Source organism: Phyllosticta capitalensis (assembly GCF_038381095.1).
Source record: "Phyllosticta capitalensis strain CBS 128856 chromosome Unknown BKA78scaffold_5, whole genome shotgun sequence".
Taxonomy (NCBI): domain Eukaryota; kingdom Fungi; phylum Ascomycota; class Dothideomycetes; order Botryosphaeriales; family Phyllostictaceae; genus Phyllosticta; species Phyllosticta capitalensis.
In genome coordinates, this window is record NW_027117443.1 from 1,908,654 (window position 1) to 1,929,745 (window position 21,092).

Genomic DNA, 21,092 nt, shown 5'->3' on the forward strand with positions numbered 1-21,092 from the left:
ATAGACGAATAGACTCACTCAGAACCTTTTCCACGCATCGCTCCTGCTGGTACTGAACTGCGCAATCTGATTGTTATGCATACCATAAATTCTGCGCTGTCGTCGAGCAATGAAAGGGTTTCATGATGCTCGCCCACCGCAGTTGCGCTCGGACAGTACCACGGCATGCTGACATTGTATACGAGACACAGACTCCTCCTGCGTGATGCAAACAATCTCACGGACGTTCAAGGCTATGCAGGTTGACGGATGGAGTAAAGCGGCAGCTGTGGAGCCTCTTTGCAAAAGCTTATTTCGTCTTCCCCCAAGGCGCTTATGTCGAGTTGTGATCCTCTCCTCTATTTGAGAAAGTGAAGTAGTCATGCTGGAGGATTTTCGTGACTGGACAATGTCTTTGCTCTCATTCTTTCTAGAACAACTACCTCTCCAGCATGGAATGAACCAATCAGTGAACACTCCTGTCCGCCCAGGTAGTGTGGACCTGGACGAGCTTGTCTACAAAGTGGCAGCTTCTTCGCCTTCGCTACGAATGTTGAACCGGTATTGGCATATCACGCGTCTCTCACAACACCATAATGTTGCTTCTACACGCGCTCGGAGAGACAGGGAAAGCGGCAGAACTACATTGCCTACCTGCTATTCTCTCAGTGCCTCGCAGCGACCGATTCATAAACAATCTGACCGACGCCTCCGGACCACGGTGGAAAGACTTTCGATGTTGCGAATCACAACCCTCTTGGGCTTGTAGGAGTGACCACACACTCCGTCCGACATCCCTTCCTTTTAGTGTTCCTTGAACACGACGTTCAAAGTTGCGCGAGTGCGCCAATCAGATTCTTGGGTCGCGCATGACCCAAGGAAGAGATGTGGGAGCCAGGGGTGGAATAAACATGGCTCCACTCACTCATGGCCAATTTTTGTCCAGCCCTAAACCTGCAGGGCTAGACAAAGGTGGGCTCGAGGAGCTCGCAATCTACGGCAAACGGTGCTGATTTCCTGCTCTCAAGCTGTGTCATGATGGTCGCACAAAACCTACAGCGTCAAGTCCTCGACGGTCGGCACCAATCCGACGGCGCTCTTGAAATTCAAAATCCAAAGTAGCGGGAATCACTTCGAGAGAACCAAGAGTGGAAAGATCTGAACAAGAGTCAGCTCTGATCCCGGCGGAAAGCGGATTGATCCCAAGATGACTATCGCCAACCGGGCCCGCAACAACCTGCGAGGCGTGCACGTATGCAGTGGCGACGGACGACTGTCGTAAAGAAGTCAATGATTGCTTGATGCTGGCTTTCCTAAAACGGCCTACCATGATCCTGCCATGAATATCGCGCCCTCTGTCCTTTTGAGCGGTCGAGCATGCAAACAACTCGAATGAAACCCTTTCCCAACCACCAACTCCAAAGCGCCAATCTCTTTCATTCCGAGCCGGAGATCAATGATTTCTGAAATTCTTTTTCTGGTAGAACAAATCTGTTCTCGAACTTCCCAGGTTGATGATCTTGGGGCAGCCGTCGCGGTCTTTCTCTAGGCGCGTGCACTCGAAGCAGTAGAAGGCGTCCGAGATTCCCTATGAACATCCGATGTCAGCAATGTTCCAGCGTACGCGAATCTTTTCCAGGTCTACTCACCTCACCGCCGCAAACGACACACTTGTTTTGGTAGTTTCCGAAGGAGCACTCGTCGCAGATGCGCACCAGCGTGGTGGGACGGACGTAGGAGTCGCAGACCGGGCACTTGCCATCGCACTTGTCGCAGAGGCGTCCGATGGCGATGCCGGGCTGCTTTCGGCACATCACCAAGTCGCTGGGCAGCTGTTAGCATAGCTTCCGTGGGAGACGCGCGCGAGAACTTACGGGTGGTGGCGAGACATGTTGATGGAGGATGTGAGTAGATGGTAGGAGCTGGAAGTGAGCGAGGAGAACCAGTTGCTGCAGGCTTTAAATTCAGCGGCGAGTTTCGTAGTCAGAGGAGCTGGCGATTGTTAAGCTGTGGATGGTCTTGGAGCTCCGTTCGCCGTTCGAATAATTCGATGTGGCGATAAGATAAGATCATGAAGCTTAGACCTCCTCGGCCCGGCGCCACAGGGCAGGCCGTCTCTCTATTGCGCGTGCCGACGCCGCAAGATGCACTTCGTTTGTCAAGTTGCGCCTACATCCTCTGCCATTGGATTTCTTCTTGCCGCGTGCTGATATTCAAAATGGCAGAGGAAGAACCGTGAGTACCGTATACTAGACTCTAAAAATCCCCCACTGACTCGGTATGCCCAGAGTCCTCGCCTCGGCCGTCTTTGTACCTGACAACTCCCCGCCGCCTGCTGCAACGACTACTCCACCTCGCGACAATCCTGCCCCCAAACGAAGACAGTCGTCAGTGTCCGATGCCGGTAGCAAGCGCCCTCGTCTCAGCATAGACAATACCAACAACGAATCCCAGGATGGCATTCCAGCAGAGAGCTCGACCGACCGCACTGCAGATCGTCGCGCCGACCGCCGCAGGAACGGCAACGTTGAGGAGCGCAAGCGCGGACAGCGATTATTTGGAGCGCTTTTGGGGACACTTTCCCAGAGTTCCTCATCGGCGGCGCAGAGGCGGCGGGCGGACATTGAGAAGAAGCAACAGGAGAAGCTCAAGCTCCAGGCTGAGGAGTTCGACCAGAAGAAGAAGCAGAGGTTGGAAGATCTCATGGTCGTGAGGCGCAGAGAGCAAAGAAAGTTTGACGAGCAGTCGGTATGTTGGCACCAAGGATTCAAGAGGCGGGCAGACACTGAGTACTCAAACAGATGCGCATCCGGCATTCCAACATGCTCGCCATGTCACACTTCCTGCAGACGGAGACGGAGCCCAAACTTGTACGTTCCATTCAAGAGATTCAGATTGCGCTGCTGACAGATGCCGCAGTACTACAAACCATGGGAGTTGAAGCCGGAGGAGGAAGAGACCATCAAAACGCAAATCGAAGAGGCCGAAGCGACTGTCGACAGGGAGCTCGAGCAGTTTGAAAAACAAAAGGAAGCTGAGAGGCAGCAGGAAGAGACCAACGGCACAACGGCTGAAGACGAAGTTGCACAACCGGCGGACACGGAGCAGCCAGAGACTGGTAATGACGAGCGACCCAAGTCGTCGGAACAAGAAGCAAGTGAGACTACTAGACATGAGCAGGTAACCTCGGAGATGCAGCCTGAACAGCCCCAGGACAACGACAACACGACCAAGGAAAACGACGACAAGAATGACGAGCACGCGCACGATAATGGCGAAGAGGTGCTAGAGGCGGAGGAAGACACTGTAATCTACTAACGGCTGTTTTTGGCCCGGGAGTTTGAGTGCTCCCTTTGGTCAGTCAGTTACTAACGTCTCTGTCTTTTGAGGGTTTCTTCGGGCACAGCATGATACCATAGCGATTACTGTCCAGTCGATTCAGGAGTTGGTCGGTTTCAAAAAAGGGAGACGCTGTACATTAGCATATGACGATCAGATCCGGTGGAGCAAACAAATCAGCAAAATAATTTTCAAAAGGCTTTGGTCCGGTGGTAAATGGCATTTCCAAACAGTGCCACTGACGAGGTGCAGTAGCTAGTGTACGCAAGTCTGGGACCTCAAAATGTTGCGCAAGCACCTGATTCAATTTCTAGTTCTCTATTCCCTAGCGCAACATCTCTCAAGTCATTACACGACTGTCTTCATGTGGCATCAGACCATCAGACCCGGTGTGGCTTGGCATGAGGGGTTAAATGCTCGTCCAACCCGCTTTGGGAGCAACCACAGAAGCACGACAGATGGTTGCCTACCTCCATCGCATTCTACAATTACTCAGCAAGTTTCTCGTGTATGCATTCTCCGTTCAGCGAATAGTGGCATGAGATGGTCACTTGGCAGGCCCTGAACGACCGGCGTAAGAGCCGTTCAGGGAACCTCGGCCTAACTGATAGGGCTCTCGCTGCTCCACAACTTTTCGCCCGTAAAACCACGGCACAGACCAGATCGATTGCTATATTAACAACCTCACGTCACTGTCCCTGAGTATCCAAGTCTCGAGTCTCGAGATTTTGGAGTGTGTTGTTTGTTTAGTTTAGTTGACCCCTTCCAACGTCCAAGCACCACCATGGCGTCAGTCACGCCGATCGACCCCATCTCCGACCCACGTGTCGAGCACAAGACGACCGTCCTCAATGGCCACACGTACCGTATGTCTACGAAGAGAATTGAACACCTACAGCTCAAGAACTAACTCTTGGCCCAGATTATATTTTCGGTGTTCCCAAGAGCGGCCAGTTCAAGGCCACCATTGTGCTTGTGAGGCTGCATTTTGTCCCCTCTGACAATTGCCGAATGCTCTACTAACGCTGGACTTCAGGTCCATGGATGGCCCGATCTTTCATTCGGCTGGCGCTACCAGATCCCCGCTCTCATCGAGATGGGCTACCGCGTCGCAGCTCTTGACATGATGGGATACGGCGGTACTGTAAGTTCTCCAGGAGCAAAGCAAAGACCAAGCATATCAACTCCTCAAAGACTGGACTCAAAAGGTTTCTCTGTACGGTAAAAAGGCCAAGTTTTGACCAATTCTCCAGGACGCTCCTCGTGTCCCCCCTGAGTCCAATATCTCTTTCTACGGCTTCAAGCGCGCCTCGGACGACATCGCTGAGCTGGCGCGCCAACTCAACGCCCCCCAGATCGTCCTGGGTGGCCACGACTGGGGCGGAGCTGTCGTCTACCGCGTCGCGCTTTGGTACCCCAAGCTCGTCTCTCACATCTTCGCCATTAGTACGCCCTACTCGCCGCCCTCCAAGACGTACATGTCGATCGAGGACGTCGTCAACGGCCCGCTGCCGCAGTTCCGCTACCAGCTGCAGCTCGCGGCGGGCGACGCCGAGGTCCTCACGACCAAGGAGGAGCTGCGCAACTTCATGAAGTTTGTGAGCGGTGGTAGGGGCCCGAACGGCGAGTATGGGTTCCATCCTCTCAAGGGTATTATTCTGGAGAATCTTCCCAAGCTGGAGAGGGGGCCTTTCATGACGGAGAAGGTGAGCCGTGGCTAGAAGTCTCTTGGAGTGCGCGTTGGCTGACTGGTTCAGGAACTCGACTTTTACGCTGAGCAATACTCGAAGAATGGACTCAATGGACCACTATCGTGGTATCGCACGCGCAAGGTCAACTATGAGGAGGAGCTTGCGTAAGTGCTTTTACCCGTCCCCAACTCCAACTCCCCAAACTCCCATTTTCTAACACACTCCACCCAGCCTGACCAACCCCAACATCGATGCCCACGTCCTCTTCATCGCCACGGCTAAGGACGCTGTCCTGAAGCCCGAAATGTCGCTGGGCATGGAGAAGTTCATCCCCAACCTGACGCGCTCGAGCGTCGACGCGAACCACTTTGGCCAGTGGGAGAAGCCGGATGAAATCAACCAGATCATCAAGGACTGGAGCGAGAAGGTTGTGTTTGCTGGCGAGAAGAGTTCGCTTTGAGCGGAGATTTTGTTTTGGTTTCTTGGATAACCTGAGGTGCTCTGCACGCATGGCTGGTTGGTTGCATTCTGGCAGGTCGGCTGGCAGCATTTGCATTTTAGGAAGCATCTTTCTTAGCGGTCGTCTTGATTTGCTAAGCATTTGGAACGCAAAAAAGGAATATGAACAGTAATGTCTTTCGGCTTGCTTTTTGACTGAAAAGCGTCACGGTGGATTGCAAAAGAAATGGCAACTCCATGGTGATACGGGGTGCTCGAATGCCCCCTGTAGCCATCGTTTCACGCCCTCAAACGTCTAACTTTCTAGGTAGTAAGTAAGGTGTTTGGACACTCCCTATACACATACATCTTGACTTCCTCGCCGAATCACCATGTCTAAGAACAAAGCTACAGGGAGCATTCGAGCACCGGCATCGCATTTGAATTACCCTTTCTCTTGCAACCCCCTGTGGCGTGGGTGCTTCCAACTCAGAAAACAGGAAGGAGTGACCACGTCCTTGCCATAACCAAGGAATACCAAGCACCGACCAGTCGTCGCTGCGTTTGGCGTCTTCGAGCTGAAGGGAACGTGGGCCATCTTACCCTCGGTCGCTGCAAAGTCCTTCGTCAAGCATTTATCAGCTCGAAGTGGCTGTACTAAGTGATAGAAAGTGAGAGAGAAGATCTGTATACCGCTTTTCATTTTGATTTTGGGCCAAAACTTCGTCTCATTGTCCCACTCCTGTGCCTTAGAAGGGTCTTTGACGTCAGCACAGACAGAATCCAAGATGCTGTGACTACTCTTACCTCTGGAACCGGAATTCCATCTCCACAAGCCGCAAGTATTGAGCGCGCCCGCAAGCTTTGAAGAGAGCAACTATGCTTGGAAACGCGACATACATACAATTCCTAGAGCCTCACTGGGGCCAATCCGCGTCAAAGACTCGCTTTCCATTTTCTGCTTAAAGAACAGCGAAATCATACAGACACCGTCTCGTTCGGCTCCCATCATTACCTAAATCGGAAAGTTGATGTGCTGCACTAGCTGGTCCGAGCACGGAGGTGCTTAAAGCCGGATTGTTCAAGCAGACAAACCTCCCTCCTCATGAAAATATTCTACAACTTACTGCATACATAGTAAAGCATCTGTTCGCACATAGGACGTTTCAAAGATGGGGAATCTCTGGCGCGATGTGGCGAGAAGCAAATCTGGCACGAAGCCTACGGAAGGATGCTGCTGCGCAGCCGCAATATTAGGGGTTAAAAAAAAGTATTCAGGAATTTTGCATTTGAAACAAATCCAAACACACAAAGGACTAATACGACCACCTTCTCAGCATTTCCAAATGTCGAGGCTGCCTGTGGAGGCGTAGCCACCACATTTGGACAAGGCTAAGATGCGCGAAGGCGTTGCGTGGCCATCTATCGTGGCTTTGCATGTGCCCACGTGCTGATGATCAATGCTTGGTAAGAGGGCCTACTGCGGAAGCACATGCTGAGCGCTTTTGTGAAATAAGTCTATTGGTGCTCTGTTGACTAATATCATCTTTGGTGTTGAGATATTGCAATGATCCCTCCTTCGGGCTGCAACTTAATCGCGGGTAGAATTCTGGAATACGTTTTCTGTGGGCAAGACACGCAGTGATTTGAATATAGGAATTTCAGAGCTTTATTCCAAATTGATGTTCGAAATTAGAGCGCCATCTCCCGGTGGGAAGTGCCGTGGACGGTGAGGCCGAAACAAAGTCTTCCGAATGCTGAGGTCTGAGCGACATGGGATTTCTGACGCGGTGTGACGTTCGGACTGCTCATGCAACTTTATCAGAGTCAACGGCAGCTGCGAATGATTCAGCTCCACAATTGATTGTCCCCACTTCGCGTGCAGATTGTGACGAGGAACGGGCTCTGCTATCCAGTATTTCAGCGTGCGGTAATAGGAACAAAGATTATTCTGTTGTCTGTAGTCTTGTGTGATTTGGCATACTGGATTCATGGCTGCATTGTTCGTGTCCGAGGAGGCTCGATGTCTAAGCGAGAAAAGACTCTCCATGGAGTGTGTTGTCGTATGCATGAGCCTTGCATGCAATGCTGCAAGCTTTGGAATGGACGGATGTCCTGAGACCGTCTCCTTGTAGGAACAGCGCCAACCCTCGATATAGACAGTTCAAAAATTTGCTATCCGGTTCGATGCTAGAAAGCAATAAGCGAATTTGTCGAAAATTCAGGGCCTGGAACTAGAAATCCTGCAACCTCAACACAAGCAATGGACAAGTATCTGTCTCGGTCGATAGACGCTCCACGATTCCGCTACAGGATGACGGAATTAAGTTAACAAGGTCTGTAAGGAGTGATTGAGGTCAGGACCACAGCGGGTGATGAAAGAAACTACTAACCGACCAGGGCGTCGTCGCATGTCATAGTACGTAAGCCTTTGATGACTCCTTGTAACCATGCTTTGAGCAAGTAGATTTTCTCTATCTTCGAGGTACAAAGAGTTTGAATGCTCTCTAGCCCCCTCGAGTCTGCCTCAACCGTACAGACGCCTAGGAATTGGTAATTCCTCTCGTCAACCACTGTGGAACTAATCGGGTTCAGTCTTGTTGGCACCCCTGGAATGTACTGCATTTGATTGGATGGATGCGGCTGCACGCGATGCAGAGAATGAGGCAAACGAACTGCAAGATAATCTGATCGATGTCAACCCCCAAACGATACGATAGAACTTCCTCCGGCGTGGCCGATGAGGCATGGCCGGTGAGTCGCCAGGAGACATGGTTGTAGAGGCGTTCGCGCGGATCCTGCCGCAAATCGTCGCAAGTCAACGGGGCAGATCCATCGACTGGAGAAAACGGGCATGGGTCGAGATTATTTGATCATTGCCCCCGTTTGGACAAGGAGCAGCCAGACTCCACTGTGGCCGGAGCTTGCTATAAATACCAGTCGATGACTTGCGGGCAGTGAGCAAGTCTTCAGAGAACACGAGAAAAGCTTCAAGAAGACAAACATGGCACCGTCGGCAATCGCAGAACATGTCCAGCTGCAGGGGAAGTCTGACACCAGTCCTGCAAGTATTCAGGCTTCTGTACTGCATGGACCACGCGACCTCCGGATCGTAAGTTTGCCTGGCGCACTCGCACTGGGCCTAAGCGTCGTATAAAAGACAGGAGCCGACTATACAGATGTTCTCCTCAATTCACTAGATATGATTGCTGACGTCAGAATCCAGAAGACCAGGACAATCGCGGATCCGCTCGCCGGGGAGCTACAAGTTGCGATCAGTGCTACTGGAATATGCGGCTCAGACTTGAGCTACTACACCAAATTCCGGAATGGCGATGTCCAAATTCTTTCACCACTCTCCCTAGGCCACGAATCTGCCGGAGTTGTTGTTGGAATTGGCGAAGGTGTTGAGGGCTTCACACTCGGTGACCGTGTCGCCATTGAGGTCGGTGTGCCCTGCGATTCTTGTAGGAGCTGCCAGCGAGGGCGGTACAATCTGTGCCAAAGGATGCGGTTCAGAAGTAGCGCAAAGACTGTGCCACATTTCCAGGGGACCTTGCAGGAGCGGATCAATCACCCCGCAAAGTGGTGTCATAGGTATTTGCCGTGGCATTTCGCAGGGCCTTTAGATTGACATCGATTGACGCTTTCTTAGAGTTCCGGACCACGTCTCCACCGGATCGGTGGCTCTTTTAGAGCCGTTAGCCGTGGCTATCCATGCAACACGGAGAGCTGTGGTAGAGCAAGGCGACACAGCCATAGTTCTTGGTGCGGGCGCAGTTGGCCTACTCACTGCCGCGATGGCCAAATTGTCCGGCGCCACAACAGTGCTCATCGCAGACATCAACGTCAGCCGAGTCAAGTTTGCGCTTGACCATGGTTTCGCCACAAGGGGCTACGTCGTGACTGATAATCCTCATGCTGCCAAAGAAGACCACGTGCATTCCGTGGCTAAGGAGCTTGCCAACGATGTTGTTGCGATTGCCTACGCCGGCGAGCTAGATGCTGAAGGCGCTGATGTTACGTTCGAATGCACAGGGAAAGAAGTTTGTACGCAGGCTGGTCTCTACGTAAGTAAAAAGACCATTTTCCCGCACTCGACTAACAGCTTCGCAGGCCACTAGACCTGGAGGAAAATTGATCATGGTCGGTATGGGAACGCCAACTCAGACTCTACAGATGTCGGCTTCGCAATGGAAGGAAGTTGACATCCTCGGCGTGTTCCGATATGCCAATACGTACCCTATTGGCTTGAAACTCCTCTCCGCCGGGGTGTTGCCAAATCTGGATGCCATGATCACGCACCGCTTCCAAGGGTTGGCGGAAGCTCGCGATGCATTCGAACTTGCGTCGAGAGCAGTGGATGACGAGGGAAATCTTGTGCTAAAGGTTCTCATCGAAAGTCGGCAAGACAGGAAGTGTATGGAGTAGCTTCGGAGGTTAGACGAGCTGAGAATAGTTGAGTTTGCCGGCAGTTGTGCTAGGGGAGTCCTCATGTAGCGCGTGCAGTTTCAACACAGAAGAAAGATGCTGATTTAATCAATGATGGATACCAACGAGAGGTTTTGAGTTGAAGTGAAGACGGGCAGCCGGGCTGCAATGACGCTCGCTCCCGCGGTGGTTGGTGGTCCGTGCTCACTGCCGCCGCCTGCCCGTAGCTCTACGACCGGCGCTGCTTGACAACTTCAACTTCACGTCTAAACCCTTCAATCCTCTCGCAGATACAGCGCAACCAGCTCCCTTGCACCGCGGTGCATTCCGAATCTCTCGCTCCAATATCTCTGTCTGCATAGCCCAAGATGGCCGACGTGGCAGAGAACCCGCTCATATCAACCACGAGAGCCTCCGACACCAGCCCGCACATTCAACTGCATCCTCTGGTCCTCCTTACCGTTTCCGACTATATTACGCGCCATACCCTCCGTCAGCAAAACGGTCCCGTGGTTGGAGCCATAATAGGCCAACAAAATGGTCGCGAAATCACAATGGAGGTCGCGTTTGAGTGCAAGCTTGTCGCTGGCGAAGACGGCGAAGCCAGGGTAGATCATGACTGGTTTTGCACACGCCTGGAGCAGTGTAAGTCGTTTCAGTGCGTATGGTCTCATGGATTTGCTGACTAGTTTGTAGACAAGACCGTGTACAAATCTCCCGCCTTGGACCTGGTTGGCTGGTTCACTCTCGGAGCACCGACTGGACCTGCATTGCACCACCTGCCCATCCACGAGTACATCCAAAACGTCCACAATGAGACTGCGCTTCTCCTCCTCTTCCACCCAGAATCAGTGCTGGAAGGCAACGCGACTGGCGGCAGGCTGCCTCTTGGCGTGTACGAGAGCTTGTGGGAAGGCAACAGCGGCAACAACGACAAGAGTGCCGCGATGGACATTGACGGCGCGGCACCAGGCCAGGGCAAGCAGTTGAAGTTCAGAGAGCTGACCTACGCCGTCGAGACGGGTGAGGCAGAGATGATTGCGGTGGACTTTGTGGCCAAGGGTGGCGGTAACGCGTCGGAGATTCCCAAAGCAACAACAGCAGCAGGTCCTAGCGACGCAGGCAAGGGCAAGGGTCGGAAGAAATCAGAGGATGTGAATGGCGCAATCAACGAGGATTCGGTCCCGCTATCCTCGGAAGATGAAGAGCGTAAGTCGCGTCAAAAGTACATCCCGGCCCTCTGCTAACTATCACAGTGCTTGCAAGCCTGACTGCCAAAGCGAACGCCATTCGCATGTTACGGAATCGCGTCGATCTCCTCCAGACCTATCTAACAACGATGCCTCCAAGCTACCTCACCGACGCCTCGATTCCCATGACCACCTCCCCCTCAGAACAACCGAATCACGAAATCCTTCGCTCCATCAATGCTCTCGTCTCTCGCCTCCCGCTCCTTGCGCCTCCCGACCGTGCCACTTTTGCTCGCGAAGCTGCCGAGCAGCGTTCTGATGTGGCATTGACATCGCTACTCGCCGAAATCACAGCCTCGCTGGCTGATGCCAGCCAACTAGGCAAGAAGAGCGCAGTGGTCGAATCTCAGCGTCAAGCCAAAGCCATGAGCAATAGTGGAGGACCATCTGTCCTCATGCGCGGCGGAGGTGCATTTGACCGTGGAGGTGGGGCCTTCGACTTGGATAGTCTGATGGGTGGCGGCGGCAGCAACGGTGGGTTTGCTGGCATGATGGGCTCTGGCTCAGGTGGCGGCAGGGGTTTTGGAGGTCCATTCATGAGCCCAGGAGAGGGCAGGAGCGGTATGATGGGCATGATGGGTCGCAGGGGTGGCTGATGACTTGCCACGGGAGGATGGTTTCAGAAAGACGGTTTGCAAGTTCTTGCTACAGAAAGCGAGGCGTCTTTGGCGTCGGCTTGCATTTGAGATATGGCACGCCACTTGGCCATGGGTTGCCATTCACGATCAGAGGTGGATACCCATCTTACTTTGCTCTAATCAAACTCTCGCCCACGATGTGTGGCACGAGAGACAGAAGCAGCAACAGGAATGGGGAGCGCAACCCCCTGACGCAGTCACGATAAAGAGTAAAGACTCAAGAGGAAGAGAAGCATAGGCATCAAGGAGACCAGCAAGATAGTCAATCTAAGACCATATTCAAACCATGCCCGCTCAAACTCCTTACAGTCATATGACGGGCGGGCAACTTTATTACACCCACGGTTCGCCGGCTCGTGGCTTCCTTGTTGAGCCTTGTATCATCCCTTGGGAATCGATGACTGCATACTGTGACCTGTGGCCCCGCCCACAAATCGTACAAGTTCAGCTCATTCTCCTTTCGCAGCGGAACACGATCACTCCCTGTGGCCTCTTCCAGTGGACAAGATCACTCCCATTCGCCTCTTACATCTACACACGATCACTTCCCAACGCCTCTCACAGCCAGACTCGATTACTCCCATTCGCCTCTCATATCAAGACACGATCACTCCCCGTCGCCCCTCGCAGCGGAGGACGACCACTCCTGTTCGTCTTTAGTATTGACACATGATCACTCCCTGTCGCTTCTCACAGTGAAAGAAGATTACTCATGTTCGTCTCTTACATCGACACATGATCACTCCCCTTTCGCACGCGGATTGTTAACGACCGTGGGAGACAAGAGGACATGCTTTGAAAAAACTCGTTGCAGAGAGTAGAGACCTCAGAGAAAAAGGGATACAGACACTCAGTACAGATACCAGTAGACAGTCAATCCAAGACCGCACACCCGAATCGGCTTATCCCGCAAAGGACCCACTGTCTAAGAAACACTTGTCATTTTCTTCACCTCCCTATCAGTAGCTAAGTACATCATTTCTTGTGCATTGTCCCAAGTTCCCTGACAAATGCTGCCGCACACAACGATCGCAAAACCATTGGAACATGAAAACCAGCAGACCCCAAGACAAATGCCCCGGATAGTGGCTCTCCCCCTATCCTTACTCAAGCCTTGACAAGACCAAGCGGACCACCCCAAGAGAAAAAACAATTTGAAGGCGTTCCCCGGCCTTGCTGACGTGACCTCAAGCAGAAAAAGGGAAGAAAGACCAGGAATACCCGGTGGTCAATGCCCTGAAAGTGGGTGCCGCAAATCAAAGGAAAGCTTACTTCCTGCCCCCAGAGCTGTCGCCACGGCTGCGGATAGGGATATTTTCCTTCCGCTCTTTGAAAGGATACGGCTGTGAGCCGCCAGATCGCTCTGTGTCGCCTTGATCCTGGTACACGAAGGAAATGAAGTTGTATGCCCTTTTTTTGGCCGGAAGACAGTCCCAGATTTCTACGGGCATCGAAACAATGACGAGGAGGGAGTTCGAATTGTGGATACTCTCGACTCGGATCGAAAGGGACTGCAAATCCTTGGGAAGATCTGAGAGAAGTCACTTCTGCCACTCGCTTCTGTCTGGAATAGACATTTCGCCAGAGAGGTTGACCGAAATGAGAACACGGGCGACGGAGTTGTTGATTTCTTTCAGGGAGCTCGCGCGAGCCTCGCCCGGAAGAGAAGGACCCGGGACTTTGTGCAGAACAATGCTGGGCTTGTTGTCGTCGAGTAAGTGGACAGGAGTTGCTCCAAGTAATCTCGTCTTCTCGTTCTTGCGCATCATGTCACCGTGAAGCTGTGCAACTGTTCGTGGATTTCCAGCCGCCTTTTTGAGGACGTCGCAGAGAACGGTTATAAAGTTGCGATCCGCCGACGACGCTATGTCATGGAATCCAGATGCTCCCAGAAACTCCGGTCCTTCATGGAGTGACGCGTTGGCGGCGACGCAAGTGTCGAAGATATGTAAGACTCGCGCTCTCAAATGAGTCATGTGGCCTTCGATGTCCTTCCAATGGATCCAAGGCTTTGCGGCCTGCAGAGGGAGGTCGCGGGCCTTTGCCCCGAACCAAAACAGCCGCTCTTCATTCATCCACGAGTGACCGGAATAGATGATGATGAAGAGCTCATCTGCTTTTGCACCTTTGAACATCTCGTTAACAGTATCTCTCACGACCTGGCCTGGAGAGAAATCCTGAGCCGGGATCACCAGGGACTGCGTCTTGAAATGGTAGATGTCTCTGAACACCTTGAGAAGCATGTCCTCATACTTCTTGCAGCCCAGGTCATCGTTGCTCCACGTCATCCCCAAGACTGTAACATTCGAGAACGGAACATAGGAGCCTGTGGGGAGTGCTTTGTCGATGGCTCCCTGTACATCCCCACAAAATTCCTTGAGCGAGTCGATGTGGGTTTTGGTCGAGAAACTGAACGAAGGCTTTGTTGAGGGGACGTTGTTCGAGTTGAGAGACATGTTGCAGGAGCTTGTCTTGCGGGCCAAATGGGGAGTGATTGTGTTCGAGTGCAGGCAGAAATCAAGGAAGAGAGGTTGAAGGTGCAGATTTGGCGCTGCAAGAGGGGGGGTCAGCAGGGCATTATATAGCAGGCGCGATGGCAAACCGTACACCATAAGGCTAGCAAACAGTCACCAGGACACTCAACAATTGGGGACCAAGCGATCTCAAAGCAGCAAGCACCTGGAAACACGAACCTAAGGTTCCAGAAAAAGTCATTCGGACTGCTGATCCTTCTCGAATCAACTGGTACCTTGGCTTATGTCTAGATGTCGTTGAACGGGCGCATTGTTGGGCGCTTGATGATTCCCCATGATCATCCTTCTATTCTAGAAAGTAGATGAGCCCTTTATCCTATTCACCCGAAGCTTGAAAGCTCCCTGTCACTATACCTACAAGTTGGCTCATGACTCCTGAGTACATTGTTGAGCTTCGGCATATTTTGGTAGGGAATTGGATGACTGTTTACGGTTCCATGGTTCGCTCTCCCATGTACGCGTCACTTGACTATAAGACGAAGCCTCCCTGTCTGCGCGTAAGTCTGTTCTCCATCATCAATCTGGTCTCCCACTGCGCGAACACTCCCCAACCAATCAATATGCCTCTCGGACCCGGAACCTCAACACCTTCAACAAAGCCTCCCTTCTGTTACTCTAAAAGCCCCACGATCAGTACTTTGAAAGAATTCTGCCAAGATGTCGAAGTCGCTGTCAGTAAGGTACTTCCTACCAACTCGCCGCTTTTCGACAAGGTCTCGGTATTGTCCATCACTTGGAGCAACGACGACTTGGGGTCCAAGCCATTCGAAAAGCGTCTCCTCGACATCTTCAGCCAGAAGTACAAGTTCGCGACCAAATCATTCGTGATCCCAGCTTTGGTAAACGAACCCACTGAAAACTTGAAGGAGGCTCTCCGGGAATTCATCCCCGCTGACCCTAAGCCCGACGATCTCTACATACTGGTCTATTCAGGACATGTTCGGGAGTTCTTCAACAAAAGTTTTGATGACTTACTTCTGTATGGGAGAAAAGCGCCTTTCTCCGCCCTTTCAGAAGATAGATTTCCTTCAGGGCCTTCCATTAGGTGGTCCCAAATCGCCCCATGCATTTCAACCCGTACTTGCGGTCGATACCTGCATATCCTGGACACCTGCGAAGCTATCCCGGCCACAAAATGGAGCCAATTCGACAGCCCTGAGATCTTGAGCTCGGGAGGCACCCGGCAAGGATCATCGAAGTTGGAAAACCGTCTCCTCCAGGTCCTCGCAGACTCCTTGGAGGAAGAGCTTGAGCCTGCATCCGTCTCGCAAATCTACTGCAAAATTGTCCGCAAATGCGAAGAGACGCAGCTCATAGCAAAGCCGATCCACGTGCTCGAAAAGGGGAAGCCAAGCATCGTCTTGCAAAGGCAACAGCACCTGTCTTTCGAGTTGCGACTCCTCACGGATACGAGTGCGCGCAGGAGAGCGCTGGCGACCATGAAGTATCCGAATGTCCGCGTCCTCCTCTCCGTGAATGTCGCGGGCGACATTCCACCCATGGAGCCAGAGCATTGGCAGCATTGGCTTGAGACCAACATGTCGGCCGAGGAGCTCCGCTCGATTGTGCAGCTGGAGGGTTTCTATGTGTCGAGCTGCCTTGTTCTCATGGTTTCCGTTCCACTTGAGGTTTGGGATTGCTTGCCACCTGATCAGGGGGCGTACAACTTCGTCACTTTTATGAGATGTGGTTGAAGACCCACTGGTTCGGTACCGCTGGAGGACTCGAATGCTCCTGATCCAAGGAGCTGACAGCGTGAATGATCTTGTTCGCCTTGCTCTTCCGCTGGCCCAAGAGTCGCGCGTCAAGAATGACCTTCAGTGCTCGAAAAGGCCGACCATCATCCCCGGACCATGATGTTTTTCAGCAGATTTGAGTTGACGGCAACGGTGCTGGAATAAAGCAAGCAACATGTTGGATGACGCGGACAAGGGGAAACGGTCGCAGTATTTTGATGGAGAGGAAATGTGGGTGCTCCGGCGCAGTGACCTATGACTTCATTTGTTACAGAGAGCCGGACGCGAGCCGTGGAAAGACGCGTCTGCAAGCGCGCACACGCTCTTCATGGCTCAACAACAAAACGCTTGACCATCATCAAAACGGGCCTTACGAATCCACGCGTCAAAACTTTTGTGCCCAGATCAGCGGTCAACATGGCACCCGAAAAGTACTGGAGACCAGATTTTGGGAAAAGCGATAGGCCGCTCACTCTCAATGCAGCTGCAAATGCAGCTCAAGCTCCCCTGCTGCTGTCCTGCTGCTCTCGGCTCTCTTTCAGTATCGATGGCCAGTACCACATGCCGTAACCTGTAAGCGGCCGCGATAGTCAGAGCGAGCTGAGTGGATGAGTCGTGTCGTTGAGTTGCGCATCGTGTGCGGATTGCCGTTGAGTGTTGCAGTAGCACCCGACAGTTGTAAAACGAGTTGTGCATTAGTGCCGCGTTAGAGAGAAGGCCTCAAATAATTCATAGGTAAGACAACAGAACAATTGGAATTAATCAAAGAGGAAAAAATGATAGCTTTCCAGGAAAGTCTCTGAGTATAACGAAAGGCCTTGGTGGTTTGAAGTTTTGGAGAGTGGAGGGATCGGGCCGGATGAACCCTGCGCAGTCCGTGCTAGACCCTGCAGCGGGCCGGTGCCGCGACACCACTCACGTCAGGTACGGCGACAAGGTTCATCAACTTGTTGACCTTTGCTTTTTTCCCAGCGCAACGCCCTGGTTGTCCACACGACAACCTCCCACTCTTGCCTTCTCCTCTCCACCTCCTGATCCTCACCTTGCTTTCTCCTCCGCATCTTCCGGTCCTGACCTTGCCAGCTCTGCCGCCGCAATAATGATGTTTCCGTTTGCTCTCAGGAGCACTTACTCTCAGTACAAAGAAGACACGGATGCCGTGGCTTCGTGGCTGGCGAGGACCGCTCGTCGCTGCGGATACACCGGAAAGCTGTTAGAGAACCTGAAGAAAGAGTCTCAAAACGCCAAAAGGTCAAGGGCAAAGGCCAAGAAGAATGCAAAGCAGCCAGCTACTCAACCAAAGCACTACCTGGTCTCCACGTCGGCCTTCACCACCCTGGCCAAGTACATTGCTGAATCGAAGGATCCCGTTGCTGAGGCCTCTTCCACCTTTGTCGAAGCCCTTGATCGCGCCATCTCATTGCGCAGGGAGTTTTCGCGGTCCATGGCCAATTTGAACAAAATCAACAGGCCATCAACCAAGGCGCACGCCCACTTCGTTAGTGTGCTCGAGGAGGTCAAGAGAATTCTCAGAAACCTCAAGACCACTCCATTGAAAGAGGATCGCGCCTCCAAGCTGACGAATTCGTTCTCCGCACTTGCTGTTCAAGAGCCTGCGGAATCCCAACCTGACGCGTCCAGCACCAACGGAATGGCTGAGCCTGAGCCTGAACCTGAGTTTGAGGCTGACCAATTCGAGGATCCTAACGAGCTCTATATTGCCTTCAAGTTGCTGGTTGAGGATGTTCACAGTATCCGGAAAGCCGTCAAAGAGATCTGGGCGGGTTACGGGGGCGGCAAGTACAGGAGTGTCGCCGCAGCCCTGGCCACAAACACCGCCATCGACTTTGCGCGCGGCCTGGAAGAGGACATTTCCCCGGTGATCGAAAAGTACGGCGGCTTTAAAAAGATCTATATTGGCTTGTGGCATGCCATTTGCAACACCCAGGGACATGGCGTAAACGAGCGTCAAGAACCCGGGGACGACATGAACTTTCTCGCCTACGATGACGCAGATACTGTCATGTTTCCTACCTTCCACCTCCTTGAAAGCTTCCTCGATGTCGTCAAGGAAGACCTCTCCACCATTCCGATCGCCAAGCCTGGGTTTTACGGGCGCGTTGACTATACTGGTGACTGGGAGAGCAAGACTTCCAGACAGAAGTGGCAGTCTGACAAGTCCTTGCTTCTGCAGGTCTTGGGTTCGCTGTCTGCGGTCATCCGGCTGGCTGGCAATGGCGGCCAAGGTGTTCTCGCCGAGGATGAGCTTATCCGAGGACTCAGTATCGCCATCAAGACTCGCGAGGTCCACCTTTGGAATATACTCGCAGCACAAATTCTCCTCGACATCCACCACATCTTGCGGGAGGACGTCTTCCGTCCATTCCAAGAGCTTCACGCCGTCGGCGAGCATCTTACCCAATCCATCGACAAGAACCTCGGCAGGAAGACTCAACATCCCAACTGGCCGCGGTCGAATGACCAGGCGTTGAGAGAGATCCGGGACATTGCCCATGACTGGGTCATAGTGGATAGCGTCAAGAACAATCTGCGACGAGTTGGTTGCCCGGTACTCCCAGAGTCACACTACTATTTCAAAAACAACCCCGTGTTCTGCGGTCTGTTCCAGTACTCCCTCCAAATGCGCTTCCACATCGTCAGCGTCGACTTTGTCAATGCTTGGGGCTCTGTTCTCTACGCTCGTCACCTCTAAAACATATTGAAGCAGGAGAAGCTTCTTACGAACAAGTGGGAGGACATGGAGCTGCTTTCCATGCTCCAGCCAGACTCTGTGGCCTTTGGGGGCAACGCTCCCACCGATCGAGAGGGCTTCTTGAAGCGTTACGCCATCATGATGGGGGCACCTGCTTCTTCTTTCACCCCGGACGCACGCAGGACCTCGCTGCAACCTGGCTACGGTAGGACTGGCGTCGAGCACCAAGTCCCCCTGGCCCGCGTCTTCATGCATCGCTATTGTGAGCTTTCCGGTCGTGTCGACTTCACTCCAGACGAGGTCAAGAAAATCCTGGAAAAAATCATCACGTACGAAGAAGACGGCGACACGTCTGACATCGGCGAACTCCCCTGGCAGCAACAAGGCACCCTCATCAGCTTCAGCAAGCCCGACGCCTCACAACTGCGCGATGGTTCGCGCGCGCGCGCCCTGCGCCGCCTGACGATCCCCGAACTCCTCGAGAAGCTCGCCACCGCGCTGATGGGCGAGACGGGCGCCCCCGAGTTCCAGTTCGACTACCTCCAGATGCACTTCACCAGCTGGTCGATGCTCGAACTTGCCAACAGAATCTGCAACGCCCAGCTGCAACGCCTGTTCATCCCCGAGTACCTGACGCACGACTCGCAGCTCCCGTGTGTTGTCGGCTACTTCCTGTTTGCGCTGCGCGATGTCGGCAAGCATCCAGATGACATCTATGTAAATCCCCGTACCGGCGCGCTGACGTCGGATGTTGTGGCAAAGGCGGGCGCGACCTGGAACACCATCTTCTCGGCAAGGGGAAAGAAGGCGATCGGCTGCCTTGTCACGGAGCTCTTGAAAGGGACCTACAATATCCACTTTCGTATCGAATGAGAGGCGTGTAATCCCACAGGACTGTGGGGATTTCCGCATTGATGGAGGCAACCAGGCTGGAGGCGGCGCTGCTTGAATGGTGGGCCTTGGTTCGGCCAGCTTGCCCGTCGCTTTCTTGAGCATCAAGGGGCCTTCGATGCCGGGACATTGGACTCTGGGCACTAGGGGGTTAATACTTGACGTTGATGACATTGAGTGATGGGAAAAGAGAAGTAAGGAAGTGGATCCTGTGTTCAACAAGCAAATTACGCAGGCAGGAAGCACCATGGACTCACAGTGATGAAGTCATACGAGGACAAATCTCGATGTCAAGCCGAAGAGAATGAAAACTATGTACACTTGCCCAGGCCGATCTGATACTGATGGCCTCAGACCAGAAAAAACAGCAAGTAACCCGGGACTGTGGTGTCTTCTCTCGTCCCCTGGTTTTTGCACAGTGAATGCTGTAGCATTTTGCCAGCCTCCTCCTTGTACTGCACTTCTCGTCTTCTTGTGCTACAGCTTCAGCCACCCTTTTGCTGTGGTGTTCGAATCCACCCGAGACCCCGACCTGAGTTTGCTTGCCCACTTCGGTGGGTAGGGGTCTGCTCTTTTGACCTCCGCTGCCTGCCTGCCTCCTCCTCCCTCCTACTCTCCCCCTTTTGCTCTCGTCTTTCGTTTACAGCTTGAGGTATCTTCCTCTTTCGCTCTCTGCTCTTGGTTTCTGCATCACTCTTTGTCGTTGCCCTTCCGTTGAGGCACGCCCTTTTGGATGCGCGTGGTGTGCTTCCTGCTGCCACGGGCACCACTGGCCTCACTGATTACTACATTAGAGCACCCAGACCTCTCAGCATCCAAAGCACCAAATGCTGACGCACGTCATCACTACCTCTCAGCACCATCATCTCCCACCAACCCAACCCAGCACAGCCGTCACGTCCAAAACCCTCAATAGTCACTTTATATTCCATCCCAGCGACACCACTTCCATCGAGCCACGGCCCACTTGGCGCACTGGATGCTAGTTCCGCTCTTCTCTCCGCCACCTGATCTTCTAAAATCCTCCTTCCCGTTCTTGTGAACATTTCTAGTGCAACGGCCTTGTCCGGCGACGGAGGCTCGCTTTTTGGCCCCTGGTCTGAGTTCGATTCCTGGGGTCTGCTGTTTCTTTTTGCTGGCTCCTTCTACGGACTTTGTCTGCATGCTGAAGACACAAAGATGATAATGGAGCGTTCAATTGCTATGATGACCGTCGCACCAGAGCAACAAAGTAGTTTTCCACCACCCGAGCGCAAAAGTCGCGACGCACCAGAGCCACGGGAAACATGAAAGCAGTCGTGGGCAACGCCCATGGCTGGTTCCTCCGCAAAGGACACAGTCCAGTTTCTTGCAATGGGCGACAAAGCACAACGAACAAGACAGTGCAGCTGTCTTGCTTGATCGCAGCTCCCAACAACAGCCGGTACAAGAACAGTGTTGACGACCAGCTAG

At 52.9% G+C, this 21,092-nt stretch overlaps 8 protein-coding genes across 8 annotated transcripts; 6 read left to right on the forward strand and 2 right to left on the reverse strand.

Moving 5' to 3' along the window:
- Positions 1 to 1,230: 1,230 nt before the first annotated feature.
- Positions 1,231 to 2,048, reverse strand: BKA78DRAFT_314947 (PHF5-like protein). Its single transcript, XM_066888509.1, has 3 exons — positions 1,854 to 2,048; positions 1,629 to 1,803; positions 1,231 to 1,567 (listed from the first exon to the last, which is right to left on the reverse strand). Exons 1-3 carry the CDS (start codon positions 1,868 to 1,870, stop codon positions 1,433 to 1,435), a joined length of 327 nt encoding a protein of 108 aa, XP_066744584.1. The 5' UTR covers positions 1,871 to 2,048; the 3' UTR covers positions 1,231 to 1,432.
- Positions 2,049 to 2,111: 63 nt separating this feature from the next.
- BKA78DRAFT_139487 (pinin/SDK/memA/ protein conserved region-domain-containing protein) lies at positions 2,112 to 3,463 on the forward strand. Its single transcript, XM_066882731.1, has 4 exons — positions 2,112 to 2,214; positions 2,268 to 2,727; positions 2,781 to 2,849; positions 2,899 to 3,463. Exons 1-4 carry the CDS (start codon positions 2,198 to 2,200, stop codon positions 3,295 to 3,297), a joined length of 945 nt encoding a protein of 314 aa, XP_066744585.1. The 5' UTR covers positions 2,112 to 2,197; the 3' UTR covers positions 3,298 to 3,463.
- Positions 3,464 to 3,993: 530 nt separating this feature from the next.
- Positions 3,994 to 5,893, forward strand: BKA78DRAFT_139434 (epoxide hydrolase). Its single transcript, XM_066882730.1, has 6 exons — positions 3,994 to 4,184; positions 4,241 to 4,293; positions 4,355 to 4,462; positions 4,572 to 5,024; positions 5,076 to 5,173; positions 5,241 to 5,893. Exons 1-6 carry the CDS (start codon positions 4,103 to 4,105, stop codon positions 5,467 to 5,469), a joined length of 1,023 nt encoding a protein of 340 aa, XP_066744586.1. The 5' UTR covers positions 3,994 to 4,102; the 3' UTR covers positions 5,470 to 5,893.
- A 2,257-nt stretch (positions 5,894 to 8,150) lies between these two features.
- Positions 8,151 to 10,016, forward strand: BKA78DRAFT_314959 (chaperonin 10-like protein). Its single transcript, XM_066888510.1, has 4 exons — positions 8,151 to 8,559; positions 8,674 to 9,044; positions 9,103 to 9,517; positions 9,564 to 10,016. Exons 1-4 carry the CDS (start codon positions 8,452 to 8,454, stop codon positions 9,876 to 9,878), a joined length of 1,209 nt encoding a protein of 402 aa, XP_066744587.1. The 5' UTR covers positions 8,151 to 8,451; the 3' UTR covers positions 9,879 to 10,016.
- A 125-nt stretch (positions 10,017 to 10,141) lies between these two features.
- Positions 10,142 to 12,060, forward strand: BKA78DRAFT_314963 (uncharacterized protein). Its single transcript, XM_066888511.1, has 3 exons — positions 10,142 to 10,523; positions 10,575 to 11,087; positions 11,135 to 12,060. Exons 1-3 carry the CDS (start codon positions 10,247 to 10,249, stop codon positions 11,722 to 11,724), a joined length of 1,380 nt encoding a protein of 459 aa, XP_066744588.1. The 5' UTR covers positions 10,142 to 10,246; the 3' UTR covers positions 11,725 to 12,060.
- A 1,247-nt stretch (positions 12,061 to 13,307) lies between these two features.
- BKA78DRAFT_295787 (uncharacterized protein) lies at positions 13,308 to 14,222 on the reverse strand (the record flags this gene model as incomplete). The annotated part of the gene is made up of 1 exon (XM_066886525.1): positions 13,308 to 14,222. The coding sequence occupies one exon, from the start codon at positions 14,220 to 14,222 to the stop codon at positions 13,308 to 13,310; it is 915 nt and encodes a 304-aa protein (XP_066744589.1).
- A 638-nt stretch (positions 14,223 to 14,860) lies between these two features.
- On the forward strand, positions 14,861 to 15,994 carry BKA78DRAFT_295788 (uncharacterized protein; the record flags this gene model as incomplete). Its single annotated transcript, XM_066886526.1, has 1 exon — positions 14,861 to 15,994. One exon carries the CDS (start codon positions 14,861 to 14,863, stop codon positions 15,992 to 15,994), a length of 1,134 nt encoding a protein of 377 aa, XP_066744590.1.
- Positions 15,995 to 16,895: 901 nt separating this feature from the next.
- Positions 16,896 to 19,622, forward strand: BKA78DRAFT_370525 (uncharacterized protein; the record flags this gene model as incomplete). The annotated part of the gene is made up of 3 exons (XM_066892680.1): positions 16,896 to 16,960; positions 17,009 to 18,692; positions 18,762 to 19,622. 3 exons carry the CDS (start codon positions 16,896 to 16,898, stop codon positions 19,620 to 19,622), a joined length of 2,610 nt encoding a protein of 869 aa, XP_066744591.1.
- Positions 19,623 to 21,092: the final 1,470 nt, after the last annotated feature.

Coding starts and splice junctions, on each gene's coding strand:
- BKA78DRAFT_314947 (XM_066888509.1), bottom strand. Junction 1,568..1,628: donor GTGTCGTTTGCGGCGGTGAG/GTGAGTAGACCT, acceptor GGATGTTCATAG/GGAATCTCGGACGCCTTCTA.
- BKA78DRAFT_139487 (XM_066882731.1), top strand. Junction 2,728..2,780: donor GAAAGTTTGACGAGCAGTCG/GTATGTTGGCAC, acceptor GTACTCAAACAG/ATGCGCATCCGGCATTCCAA. Junction 2,850..2,898: donor CGGAGACGGAGCCCAAACTT/GTACGTTCCATT, acceptor CAGATGCCGCAG/TACTACAAACCATGGGAGTT.
- BKA78DRAFT_139434 (XM_066882730.1), top strand. CDS start 4,103: ATGGCGTCAGTCACGCCGATCGACCCCATCTCCGACCCACGTGTCGAG. Junction 4,185..4,240: donor CCTCAATGGCCACACGTACC/GTATGTCTACGA, acceptor CTCTTGGCCCAG/ATTATATTTTCGGTGTTCCC. Junction 5,174..5,240: donor AACTATGAGGAGGAGCTTGC/GTAAGTGCTTTT, acceptor CACTCCACCCAG/CCTGACCAACCCCAACATCG.
- BKA78DRAFT_314959 (XM_066888510.1), top strand. CDS start 8,452: ATGGCACCGTCGGCAATCGCAGAACATGTCCAGCTGCAGGGGAAGTCT. Junction 9,045..9,102: donor CCCGCAAAGTGGTGTCATAG/GTATTTGCCGTG, acceptor ACGCTTTCTTAG/AGTTCCGGACCACGTCTCCA. Junction 9,518..9,563: donor GTACGCAGGCTGGTCTCTAC/GTAAGTAAAAAG, acceptor ACAGCTTCGCAG/GCCACTAGACCTGGAGGAAA.
- BKA78DRAFT_314963 (XM_066888511.1), top strand. CDS start 10,247: ATGGCCGACGTGGCAGAGAACCCGCTCATATCAACCACGAGAGCCTCC. Junction 10,524..10,574: donor TTGCACACGCCTGGAGCAGT/GTAAGTCGTTTC, acceptor ACTAGTTTGTAG/ACAAGACCGTGTACAAATCT. Junction 11,088..11,134: donor ATCCTCGGAAGATGAAGAGC/GTAAGTCGCGTC, acceptor TAACTATCACAG/TGCTTGCAAGCCTGACTGCC.